Raw genomic sequence first — 11,479 nt, 5'->3', positions numbered from 1 at the left:
GAATATAACTGTTGAGAATGACAACGACGAAGGTGATCAGAGAATCTCGTGTTCAGGAGGGATAACCAAGAACCCAACCCGACTCTCAACTCCGAGCGCGCTAAGATCGTGTACCGGAGCGTCAAACGAAAGTCCAGCAGCGATGTATGTCGAGCGTCTGATAAGATGCGTCGAAGGCGAGTACGAGGCGCTCGTAACCCCCGATTTGCGGGTCTTGCGCCAAAAGGTCGTTGGGCGAACTGTATCCATAGGGCGAGAAAATCAATTAGCCATCCATCAATGCAGCATCGATATCTATCCAGTCGTGTCTTGTCTTGTCTTGTCTTGTCTTGTCTTGACTTGACTGGAGATAGAAAGGAGAGACTCACATAAAGGAGGTGGAGGTCGCAAGAGCTCGCCTACTCCCCCGGTGGAAGGGAACCTGGTGCTAAGCGCAGACGCCGAACGCGGAGGCGGAAGAGACCTCGTAAACTCAATCTCCAGACTCTGCGTCCAATGTTTCTCCGCGCCGTCTTCCTCGTATCGGCCCTGTCCCAACCCGATTCCTTGATCGTCTCGGTGATACTGCTGCTGATGCTGCTGATACTGATACTGCTGCTGGTGCCCACCAAAGTCCTGAGGAGGTGGTGGTTTAGGTCGGCCGCCGGGGGGCGCGCTCTGGGAACGTGTAGGGCGGTGTTTGGGCCGCGGGCGGGGCGATTTCCAGGTGTTGATGGGGGGTGAGAGGAGAGAGGTGTCGTAGCGCGGTGTGCGAGACCTGCTGGGTCTCGTTCCCCTCCCATTGCCAGACGTGTTAGACGTCTCATTGCCATCATCCCCTGTACCACTTGCGCCGCCGTTTTGGGTAGCAGTAACCCCTGTGGGAGTGGGAATGCGATTGGGGGTGGGGCTGGGAGATCGAGGAGTGGTAGTGGTGGTAGTGCCGCCAGAAGGACGGCCGTTTGAGGCGGATTTGGAAGATGCCTGGGAGGGTGCAGAGTCGGATTCGAGTGTGACCATGATCGCGCGGTTGAGCTGCGACGTGCGCCGTCCAAAGAGGCCTTTGGTTTTTGGGTAGAGAGGTGTGGGCGAGACGAGTACTGTCAGGTCTGTCATCCTTCTCGATACTAGTCTTCAAGGTCGCCAAGTAGTCCTGTAGATGTGCTATAGTGGTGCAGGTAGAGAGTAGAGTTGCAGATAGAAATGTGTGTGTAGGTTGGTAGGACAAAGGCGATAAAGCAAGAAGAAAAGACAAGGATAGCTTGAATAGGGAATGGACGTGGGACCTGGGCGTTGCTGTTGTTGTTGTGGGCGGAGGCCACGACGGCGAACGCTGAGCTTGTCACAAGTTGCGCTTGGCCAGCCTGGGATTTTTGATCGCTTTGATTGCCGAGCTTTTTTTGCGCCGCGTCGGTGCGGATGGATTTGTCCACCGATTTGGCAATTCCCCTATGTATGGCTCTGCAAGCCACGCGAGGCTCACGCGAGCGAGGGCGCCGCACGTCGATGTGGAATCCGAATCTTATCTAGGGACTTGCATCGGCAATCTCAGTGTAAGAATTGAATGGGATGTGGAGAAGTATGGGAATGGATCTGCCAACTATCGCCTTGACTTTCATTCCACGCTATCGCAATCTGTTCCAGCACTTTCTCAAGATCCATGGCCTCCCTCCAACCTTGGGTTAATTTAGTGAGTATGAACGTAGGATGGCACAAAATGCCAAGGAGTCATACTAGTCTCAGAGGACCCGCGATTCTTCGTCTCTCCACAACCCACCATGTGTCAACCGTGTGTCAATTCCCTGTCCTTGCCGTTGGGCGCTAAGCACTAACGAATCAGCCAAGACCCACTTTCTACCGTGAAATGCATTCCAACTGGACTTCATAGCGATGCCTCGACATCAGGGTTTTGGACAGAGCAAAGAAAAGAGAAACTCGATAACGATAAGTAACTATACAACAAGGACGGTCCGTTGCGGTTCAATGAGTACTACGATACGATACGATACATAAATAAGACTTTTGGGGTGTCCGAAACGAGACGAGTCTGTGCGAGAGGGGACGAGAGAATGGCTGGGAAGGGAAAAGAAATGGAAGAGGAAGAGTCACGCGCGGAAGAGGAAGCAGCTCACAGCCAACGTCAACGATCCCCCTTCAAGGAAAGTGCCATTGACATATAGCTGTGCGGAGGGAAACCCGAGGGAACGTGGCAGGCTGGTCGGTTATGTATTGATTTCTTGGCTCTTGGGGCTCTCGACAGCAGACGTGGCGGATATATCCCAGTTGACATCGGAGAGGGTGGTGTAATGGAACAGGATGCAAGAGGACTGGCCTCATATCGGACAAGAACATGGTGAAGGGAATGCGACTCGGTTCGTCGGAGGGAATGCTGTCGTTGCAATTGAGTGGATGGAGCCATATCGTTCTCTCGTCCAGCGCATCCTTGAATCTATGAATCAACCTTCTTCTTGCCCCAAAGCTTGCGTCTCCTCCTCTCTTCAGCGCTCGCGCTCGAATCGGAGCGGAGGATAGAAGCGGGTGTTGAGATCGTCCCGTCTGCCCGTCGTACGGAGGATGCTTCAACCAGGTTGACGATCCCTCTGTTGGCAGTTGGCGGTCGGCGGTTAGTGGTTAGTGGTTAGTGGTTCGTGGTTCGTGGTTGGTGGTTGGTGGTTGGTGGGAGCAACAATACGCATAAACTTCGTCAGCTACAAGCGCACTCAAGGAATAACGAGCGAGACGCACCGTTGCGTAGCATCCAAGTAGTCCTGACGATCAAAGTGTTTCGAGGTCTTGAGCGAGACACCGCTCGATGATACGTCCAATCCTCGTTCTTTCAAGCTATCGTTCCATCCCAACGACCCCACGAGCAAACACACGAATAGGCGAGCAACGAACACAACACCGCGCATAAACAGACAAACAGTCAGCCCTCACCAACACCCAAAAATAAAGAAGAACGCACCTCGCTTTCGTACTCTCCACACCCTGGTTAACAGCCTTGACAACATAGAGGATACCGTACACCACAGTGCCGATCACTCCAACAGTCTACAAAATCGCGAAAGAGAGGCGCGTAGGGTTCGAAGATGTGGTTAGCATGCATTCCACCACCATTCCGAGCGCTCGTTTAAACACCGAAACCCCAAACGACGAGGTCGAAATTGCAGAGATAGGTATAGAGGCGGGTACCCACAAGGACAAAGGAGAAAACGTCGAGTCTATCATAAGAAGGAGTGAGCAAATCATTCAACTGAGTGAGGCAAACTCGAAGCTCGAAGCTCGCGGGCTCAGGAAGATATGGACACTAGGATTGGGTACTTACAATCCGGCCATCTTGAATGATGTTCCTGATTGATGATTTACAACCGAGGTTCTTGTTGTGTTGAGAACGAGTCGAAGTCGAAGAGACGACAAAAAGACAAGAGTGAGGATGAAGAAAACTGTAACAAGTGTAACCCAGGTCCTTAAATCGTTACCCACCACCCCAAAAAATCCCAAACCGTTTCACACAAACAGTTTAAGCGGAACGCAAAACCCAAAACGCAGCCGCAAAAAATGCAACTGGAATGCAAAGAAAAGGGTAAGGATGAAACGGGGAACGGAAAACGGAGAGCGGGGGTGTGTCGAAGTTCAAACGTTCAAGTTGAACTCGGTGAAGGTCCTGGTTTGATTGAAGGGGCGTGTGCACGCGCCTTGAATAAATAAATCCTCCGGCCGACGTCAGAGGGGTATGGCAGTGCTGTGGCTGTGGTGGAATCAGCACAGCCATTGGCATCAGGGCGCGCGGGCATCAGCATCAGGGGCTTGGCGCGCTTTTGCGCCCTTGAGCGCGTCTACGCCCTGGTGACGGCCGTTGGACGCCGTTGGAGGGTGTCGCCGAGTGTGCACTGTGAGAGAGACTGGGTGAGGAAGTAGAGGTGCGTCAAGAGATTACAAGAGGCATGGGCATCACTGCCATTCAACACAGTCCTTCCATTCAGTGATTCACATCTGATCCCTCCGCGAGCGCCCCGTGTATTTTACACACAGGTGGAGCCGAGCTCTCTAACCAGTGCTCAAGTGTACTTAGACCCCATGCTTCAGCGCTGTTTTATACTCGGAAAGAATCAAACCAGCTCCACCTCGGGGTGGTATGGAAACGCTGGAACCTGGAATGGGTGTTTGAATTGTGGGGGCAGTACTTACTTATAAGAAAAGCTCGAGAACCGAGCGCTACTCATTTTCAGACTTTGACATCGATGTAAGTTAACTTGAATGTAAGAGGAGAGGCGTACATCTCCTCTTCTCGCCCGTCCAAAGTCACCTTCGTCCCAGGACCAAGATACTACATAGCCTGATCGGGTTGACCATCCCAGGAAACTTATCTTGTATTCGTGGCAGACCGGATGAGGTCCCAAAAAACTATCGAGTTCCCTCAGTCCTACGAACCTTGAAGTTGTTTCCTCAAGCCGAAGCGAGGCCTTCGAGAAATTCCGCGCCCAGGGCCATGATGTCGATGATGATCGATGATCATCCGGTACCGAAGTCATACCGTATGCCAATTAAGGGTCTCAGTTCGACCAGTGGCAGTGGCAGTTACTATCACTGTGAGGCAGCATACGGTTCTGAGGGAGGCGATGATAAAGTAGATATACCTGGCTTCTACAGGGGTATTCATAGGCGAAACGTTCAGGGGCACCTTCTGATCATTGGAATGTCCGAAGAGCCACCTGAAGCACTGTGCCTCTTTACTCATTTAAAGGTCCTGGAGAGGACTCTAGTGGCCGGAAACACAGGGCGTTACATTGCTTAGGCTTGCCAGTCAGGTCCACAAACCCCCTGAAAGGCAAGGGAGAAACGATTAGATTAGACTAGATTAGATTAGATGCAGACCGATACAGACTGACAGCCGCGTAGATGTGCTGTAGGTGAGGCACCTTGATCATCACGATTATCCACCCCACACTCTGCTACTTATGTAGCCTCTTTCTAGGGGTTCCTGCACTGCAACAACAATTGTCATCAAACGCTCCGTCTCAGACGGAGGATCGAAGTTGACACTTCATTCCGAAGGCGATTAGCACATCCCATTTGCACTTTGAAAAGCCTCCTTGTAGATGCCTTCTTGATAGATCTAACCGATTTCATTAAGACTCTGATCTAAATAGCCTTTTCTAATCACAACACGTACTTGACTTTCTATTAATATTTACGAGCGTATGCGAGGCGATGTAGCTCGATGGTGGCGCTCCTCCCCTCTCCGACCGGGGGGGATTCACAATAGACTAAACCTTCTACGACATGTTGAAGCTGATCACAGGAGTGATGGTAGACGTCTGGTCGAAACATGAGCGATGAGCGCTGGATATATATGGGGAAGGCTGGTAGAGGGTTCAGTTGGACCTTTCCCCCCACCGAGCCCTCGCTGTACCTCTCCTAACCATGGCCTCCCTCGAAGAAAAATGGCAGCTACTCCTCAACTATCTGAACACAACTCAAATCGCACACTATTCGAAAGGTGGGATAAATACCGGAACCTCATTCTCTTATCACCGCCTACGAGATAACGCCGATCTAAACATACAGTCGCTGCCCTAACCTTCGTCATCTGTGATATTTGCCGAACCCTCGAGATCGAGGTAAGTGAAGTCTTCCCGCCTATCTCCTTGGGATCGTCGCTTACTCGGACTAGGTCAAATATCTTTGGACGTGAGGATCTTTGTTTTACCCCGCCCCGAGCTCCCTGCTGATCGTCGCCTGCGTTTTGACCAGTGGGAAATGGAAGCTGGGCCGGATCGCCTATATGATAGCGCGGTACTGGGCGGTGTTTTATCTCATGTGGGCATAGCATTCATTTGTGTGGCTTGGTGCTTGATTCGATAGCTGACGCTGACCCGCTGCGTCTTTACAGAGTGTTCATCATAGGTATGCATCCCGAGTTGAACAAGCGCCCGTTGTCGATGTTGACGTGATGCTCGTTCCAGTGGGGACTAAGCCACGGAAGGTCGAGGTAAGCGTCACGTTCTTTTCCCTGCATTTGCGCACGTCGCTTACTCCGTTGATTGTAGTTGTAAGTCATCTGCCACTACTACTCAAGATCCACCGCGCTCATATAGTGGGATTCCAGCTGCCGGAAATACTCAGCCTTTGCATATTAGTACGTCTAGTCTTCACTCCTCTCCCATACAACTACTGACGCATTTGTCTGTTAGTGGCGGATACATCGTCTACTCCACAGTGGGCAATGTCATCTCGATCCTGCGTGTTACGGCGCTATACAATCGCAGTATGATAAGTACGTGAATCTCGACTTGGAGGGCGAGACCACATCGTTGATCGCTCAATCTGGGAATTGACAGTCATGTGGTTCTTTACGATATTGGCATGCAGTAAGTTTAATCCAGACAAGGAAGTTGTCGTGAAGCTAACAGGATGGATGGTCGATGCTTTTCAGTCGAATTTGCTGTACGTTTCTCGTTCTGTGACTATACCTCCTCACGAGGTCTAACGCTCGTCAATTCAGCTCGAATTCTACGCAACGTGGAGAATCCTAGACTACCTCCACAAAGGAGCATTCAATCCACCTTTTCCGTTTATGACGGGGTGTCACACCAACGCTGCCGGGTCAAACTTTCTCAATATCACCCTCATGGCATGGTACGTCTGACATTCCGCTCCCATACTTGTTCTATAAATTTAACGCTTTCCCCTTTCTTTAGGGTAACGTGGACTGTGGTTGCATGTGAGTCGAGTTTCATTGCCCATTCTATGAGTATTGACCTCTCCTCCTTGCAGTCCTGTTCTTCGTCTTCACCCTGGCCCAATTCCGGAGATCAGTCGCTCTCACTACGCCAGACGGTAAAAAGGAGAGCCTGTGGAAACTTCTTGCTGATAAGAATAACTATCCCTCTCTGATGACGATCGTCGTACGCGATGGGTCGTTGCATTTCTTCATGTGAGTGGTACCCTTTGAGCTTCAAGTTGCAGGTTAACTGGAGTGCTGACGCCTTTCGCAGAATCCTGGGTATGTCCTTGGCCCAAGTCCCATAAGTAGGAAAGGATATAAGTTCTGACGGCACTGTTAGTGGCTATGGTCGTCCAAATGGCGACGGTTATCTATCGAGGCGGATACTACTTCCCTCTTATGCAACCGTTAGTCCTCATCTCCCCTCTTATACCTTTCCCATTCGCTAACCAAGTCCACTCCAGATGGAATCACGTAGTCTTCTCATGCACGGTACGGCAGTCCCTCTTACACCGTTCAATCGTTTACTGATCTCATTTGTTCCTCTACTCGCAGTGTTCGAGATTGATCCTCAACTTGTACGCTTTCGGAGGAGAGGGAAAGCCTACGATGCTACATACAGTCGGGAAGTCTCGGTCTTTCATACACTTTCCCAAACCTGGGGAGGATATTGAGATGCACAGTGGATCTTCTAGGGGCGCATATTACAGTGACAATACTGCAGTCACGGTCTCTTCGTATCGATCCTAGGCGGTGGAGATATCGAATACTGGATATGCTACTATAGTATGTACCGTGCGGGCTCGTTAGGTATTGTTAATTTATGCAGAGCATGTTCTCTTTGACTTATCATTTTCGATGCTCCCCTACCTTCAGTTTAAACATTCAAAAGTGCGTGGTGGCTGCCACCGGTCCGCTTGGGTCGGATTGAAACCCAACTTTAGGGATAAATGTACCATATTGGACCAATCGCGAATTACGAGCTTCTGCAGGACAGCTTACTTCTGCAGCCTAATGGTTTCGAACACCTCGTCCATCTGCTCTTTAACTGGAACTAATTCTCCAACGGCCTCTCACTATCACTATCTCATCACAACCAGTCTTCGCTTTTTACCGAGTTATACAGGTCCGACTCCCTGGCGTGGATAGTAACTCGAACTTGGCCTGGAGAAACCTCCTTCCTGGAGCACCTGGGCTTTAAGTAAGTACGCGAGATGTCTCTCGAAGCTCTATTTTCTCTTCTGGACTTTGGAACTTGCGGACTTCTACAGTGACTCGGATAGAAAACCTTTACCGCTTCAGGGACATCAACCCGACGCGATTACGCACATTCCATTCTTCTCGGTACACTTCACTATTCTCTCTGTGATGGTTTTCACGATTCAGCATTGAAGTGTGTTCTGAGGGAGGCTGTGGTTTACGCAGTGTTTTTGCATGGGGACCGTGGGAACCTTGTCCTAGAACAACTTCAGCGTTCACGCTCGCCGTTCCGGGGTTGAACATCAACCTCCACCATCTGTTCCGAACATCATGTCAATGAGCGATTATCTATACTATTGCGACGATGATCTTCGTCGAGCACTTCTCGTTCGCAATTATGAGATGACAATGATCGCGGTTCAACAGTAAGTTCGAATTCATCGCGTCCAATTCCCACTTCGCTCACATCTCGTTTCTGCTATCTTTTCGCTTCTCCAAAACAGAATCGCTGAGGATTTTACCTCGGACGAGGACGAATATAGCAGTGAAGATGAATATAGTGATACTGGTACCTCGCAGATCGAGGCCTCCAAGACGCAGGGATGCTTGGTAAGTGGCATTGGTCTGCCACAGTTACTATCAGAAACACTGACCCAATGAGTTTATAGCTTGATGACGCCTCTTTTCAGGCGCGGAAGGAGGATAAGATAAATCATCTGCTCCCCTCTGATGGGGAGCCCGCTGAAATCAGCGTTTTCCAAACAGAGAGACCTCTCAATGACGGATGTGAGAACAAGCACGCGTGAGTTCCCTGTCCCTCTCCGGTGCATACATCCAGTGTCTAACGTATGCCACGAATGTCTTTCTACAATAGGACCATCTCTGTATCCGACTCAGATCCACCTGAGAATCACGACGTCTCCAGTGACGGCGATTCCAAGGTCCAGTACCGCGTCATGTAAGTTCACTTTGCCTGCTCCCAATTGCGGTGTCTTGACTGTAGCCACTTGCAGAAATTCCGCCAGGGTTGTCACCGACGGCACGTCAGACGACGCTAAAAAAGACGAAATTGACTTCCGGGTGGAAATCAAAGTGGCTACTGACACGAATACTCTCTCCGAGGCCAGAGAGGGAAAGCGCAAAGCTGTGTTCGAAGATGGTGATGCAAAGGTCCCGTCGGATACCACCATTCCCAGCAAGCGCCTTCGTACGGCTGGGAAGGAGAACGACGGCTCTTCGACTACTCCCCAGTAGCCCTCGTTTAGCTATGGTAATGACCACCGGCGCCTGGTACTCGGGCACCCACGTTCCCTGCTATCTCTTGCATCTACTTCGCTTTCGTCACACCAAGGATTTCTGTACTACTCACCTACCCACATGCTGTAATATACCACAAGTCTGTACTCAACACTCCAATGGACCTTTTTAGTAACGTGCAGTTTGAGTGGGCCCTGAGATGAGCGGCCTGCGTAGTTCTCAGAAGCACTGTGATCCTTGTCGCTGAGGAACTTTCGTGTTACATAATCAGTCTTAGGAGGCCGGGCAGCCAAGGCCCATTTGTAAACTTGTCATCGTCCGCGATATGACGGTGGAAGGCGAAGGTGAACGAAGGGAAGGGAGAGCTGGGTTGGTTATCCGAATGGACTGTGCTGCTGCTGAGGCCGTCGTTGGAAGCTCGCATGAGTGTCTCAAGCACTCACCTGCTTTCTTACCTCTTCTAAGTATGTACATTTCACTCAGAGGGCGACATAGCGTCTGTTGGCAGGGCTCGTGGCAGAAAGACGGCCTCCTGTTAACCCAGTTACGCCTTAGGCCTTCGGGGCGACACTAGAGTGCCAAATCCGAGTCGGCGAAGATGCTAATTCGGGCAATCCAAGGTCGAAGCCATCAGCCAGTCACGCGGCTGTGTGAGCGTGGCAATTTGGATTTTGAGTTGATTTCTTTCATTCATCGTTGTTTTCCCCGATGAACTGCTTTTTTGCCATATCTCTGCTTCAAAACTTCTCCGAAACCGCTGTTCTTCGCCACTATGGACCCTCGAACCACGACAGAACGGAAGAGATAGACCGACCAGGCATGGGACTTGAGAACAGCAACAACGGCTATTGTACACGCAAATCCTGGCTGGATGTTCTTCTTAGATCTCTGTTCGCCGAAGTGTTCACTTGAGCGCAATTCTCCTTGACAGTACTCGCATCAACGTGGAAAATTCGCACCAGCCAGTGACGCGGTTGTCGATGCGGAGGGCACCGCGTGCGGCGGCGTGCCAACCAGTTTTACCCGACAGCCGATATGTTCATCGCTCTTGGAATGGGCTTCCTGGCCATTCAACCGCCCAAAGGTCTTACTTTTTTTGGATGACGAGATATAGCTACTGTGCGTAAATGTGTTCCCGCCTGGCTGAAAAATTGACTGATACCCACCTTTTCTCTCCCAGTGAACAGTCTTGCGTCTGCTAAGGTTTCTTCTCGTCGCCGCTCAGGCAGTGCCCGACGAATGCGATGTGTATGTTCTTGGCTTGGTCGGGTCGATCCCGGAGCGATATCTACGATACCTCGTTACTTTGATTGGATCGACGCTGGCCAGGCTCTGAATGATACTCGTTGACTTGGAGATGTGACCGTTCTTCCAGATTCCCTGCAATTCATGAAAGGTACGTTCAGTGAGCTTTGGATTGAGTTGAGAAAGAAGGTACGGACATATATTGGTGATCATGATGAGCGAACTTTGATCAGGCTGACGGTAGGTGTTTCCCTTGCTGGGAGCTTTCTGAATTCAACCGAGTATCGACGATAGGAGCTGGCTTCTTGCTTACCCGAGGTCGAGGCCGGATGGTATGCTCAAGTTGGACGCTCCAGTTCGTGAACCGTGATAAAAGGCGGAGATGGGTGAGTTGTTCTTCAAGTCGAGACCCTTCGTTGCTCACCTAACGCAACCCCAGATCGACCCCGGTGGCTGTGCTGCATTGGACGAGCATGCTTGGATCGAGACCAAAGGACCTCCAGGTCGAGTTATCGACTTGGGTACATTGGTGCACTCGTAGCCATTCCGTTCTACCCTTGGAATGAAATGAAATTTATTTGTCCAAAATTGGCGGCGAAGACGCTGGATTTGCCTTGCATTAATTGCGATGCCACAGGAGATAGTAGATGCGGGAGGCTACTCTATATCTCGTCGCATCTCCAGCGACAATTCTTCGAAGCCTCAAAGGTGCGGACTCACTCTAGAGCATTCTTCTTCGGGCGTTATTAATTCCTGACTTTTTTGATTCCTTTGCGCTTTTCTCCTCTCGCTTGCCAATGCAGTGTTGCAGGATTCCCGACGCTTATCGTACGTGGCTGCGATGAGAGGAACGCGTATACACGGCGACTTTATCTATCACACCCACCAGCGACGTATGATGGACGCGAAGCGATGGGCATGTTGATACGGTCGACGAATTTAGAGATTGGAATTTGGGGACCATTGTCTTCGCGGATGTTGGTGTGCGGACGGGGTGGCCTCGGCGACCTTTCCTAGGTGAGTGAAATTATGGGCTTTGACGACGTGAATAATCTGTTGACATTGTCTGCC

The 11,479-nt window shown here is 50.7% G+C and overlaps 5 protein-coding genes across 5 annotated transcripts; 3 read left to right on the top strand and 2 right to left on the bottom strand.

Annotated features, from left to right (window-relative positions):
* Positions 1-36: 36 nt before the first annotated feature.
* On the bottom strand, positions 37-1,095 carry CC1G_05648 (hypothetical protein; the record flags this gene model as incomplete). The annotated part of the gene is made up of 2 exons (XM_001838115.1): positions 37-239; positions 369-1,095. 2 exons carry the CDS (start codon positions 1,093-1,095, stop codon positions 37-39), a joined length of 930 nt encoding a protein of 309 aa, XP_001838167.1.
* An 854-nt stretch (positions 1,096-1,949) lies between these two features.
* CC1G_05647 (hypothetical protein) lies at positions 1,950-3,415 on the bottom strand. Its single transcript, XM_001838114.2, has 5 exons — positions 3,305-3,415; positions 3,176-3,200; positions 2,945-3,030; positions 2,725-2,820; positions 1,950-2,579 (listed from the first exon to the last, which is right to left on the bottom strand). Exons 1-5 carry the CDS (start codon positions 3,313-3,315, stop codon positions 2,429-2,431), a joined length of 369 nt encoding a protein of 122 aa, XP_001838166.1. The 5' UTR covers positions 3,316-3,415; the 3' UTR covers positions 1,950-2,428.
* Positions 3,416-4,468: 1,053 nt separating this feature from the next.
* Positions 4,469-4,903, top strand: CC1G_05646 (hypothetical protein; the record flags this gene model as incomplete). The annotated part of the gene is made up of 2 exons (XM_001838113.2): positions 4,469-4,631; positions 4,890-4,903. The coding sequence occupies 2 exons, from the start codon at positions 4,469-4,471 to the stop codon at positions 4,901-4,903; spliced, it is 177 nt and encodes a 58-aa protein (XP_001838165.2).
* Positions 4,904-5,403: 500 nt separating this feature from the next.
* CC1G_05645 (hypothetical protein) lies at positions 5,404-9,160 on the top strand (the record flags this gene model as incomplete). Its single annotated transcript, XM_001838112.2, has 22 exons — positions 5,404-5,479; positions 5,548-5,600; positions 5,654-5,670; positions 5,734-5,799; positions 5,873-5,886; positions 5,946-5,971; positions 6,078-6,118; positions 6,174-6,256; positions 6,321-6,350; positions 6,416-6,426; positions 6,485-6,618; positions 6,681-6,703; positions 6,757-6,916; positions 6,978-6,985; positions 7,047-7,113; positions 7,185-7,198; positions 7,262-7,284; positions 8,168-8,331; positions 8,410-8,515; positions 8,575-8,708; positions 8,781-8,864; positions 8,920-9,160. The coding sequence occupies 22 exons, from the start codon at positions 5,404-5,406 to the stop codon at positions 9,158-9,160; spliced, it is 1,575 nt and encodes a 524-aa protein (XP_001838164.2).
* Positions 9,161-9,488: 328 nt separating this feature from the next.
* Positions 9,489-10,949, top strand: CC1G_05644 (hypothetical protein; the record flags this gene model as incomplete). The annotated part of the gene is made up of 6 exons (XM_001838111.2): positions 9,489-9,627; positions 10,126-10,159; positions 10,389-10,411; positions 10,539-10,559; positions 10,703-10,794; positions 10,848-10,949. 6 exons carry the CDS (start codon positions 9,489-9,491, stop codon positions 10,947-10,949), a joined length of 411 nt encoding a protein of 136 aa, XP_001838163.2.
* Positions 10,950-11,479: the final 530 nt, after the last annotated feature.

This window comes from Coprinopsis cinerea (genome assembly GCF_000182895.1).
Source record: "Coprinopsis cinerea okayama7#130 chromosome 13 map unlocalized cont3.13, whole genome shotgun sequence".
Taxonomy (NCBI): Eukaryota; Fungi; Basidiomycota; class Agaricomycetes; order Agaricales; family Psathyrellaceae; genus Coprinopsis; species Coprinopsis cinerea.
The sequence above is the reverse complement of the archived record's forward strand: the minus strand, read 5'-3'. Positions and strand labels throughout refer to the sequence as shown.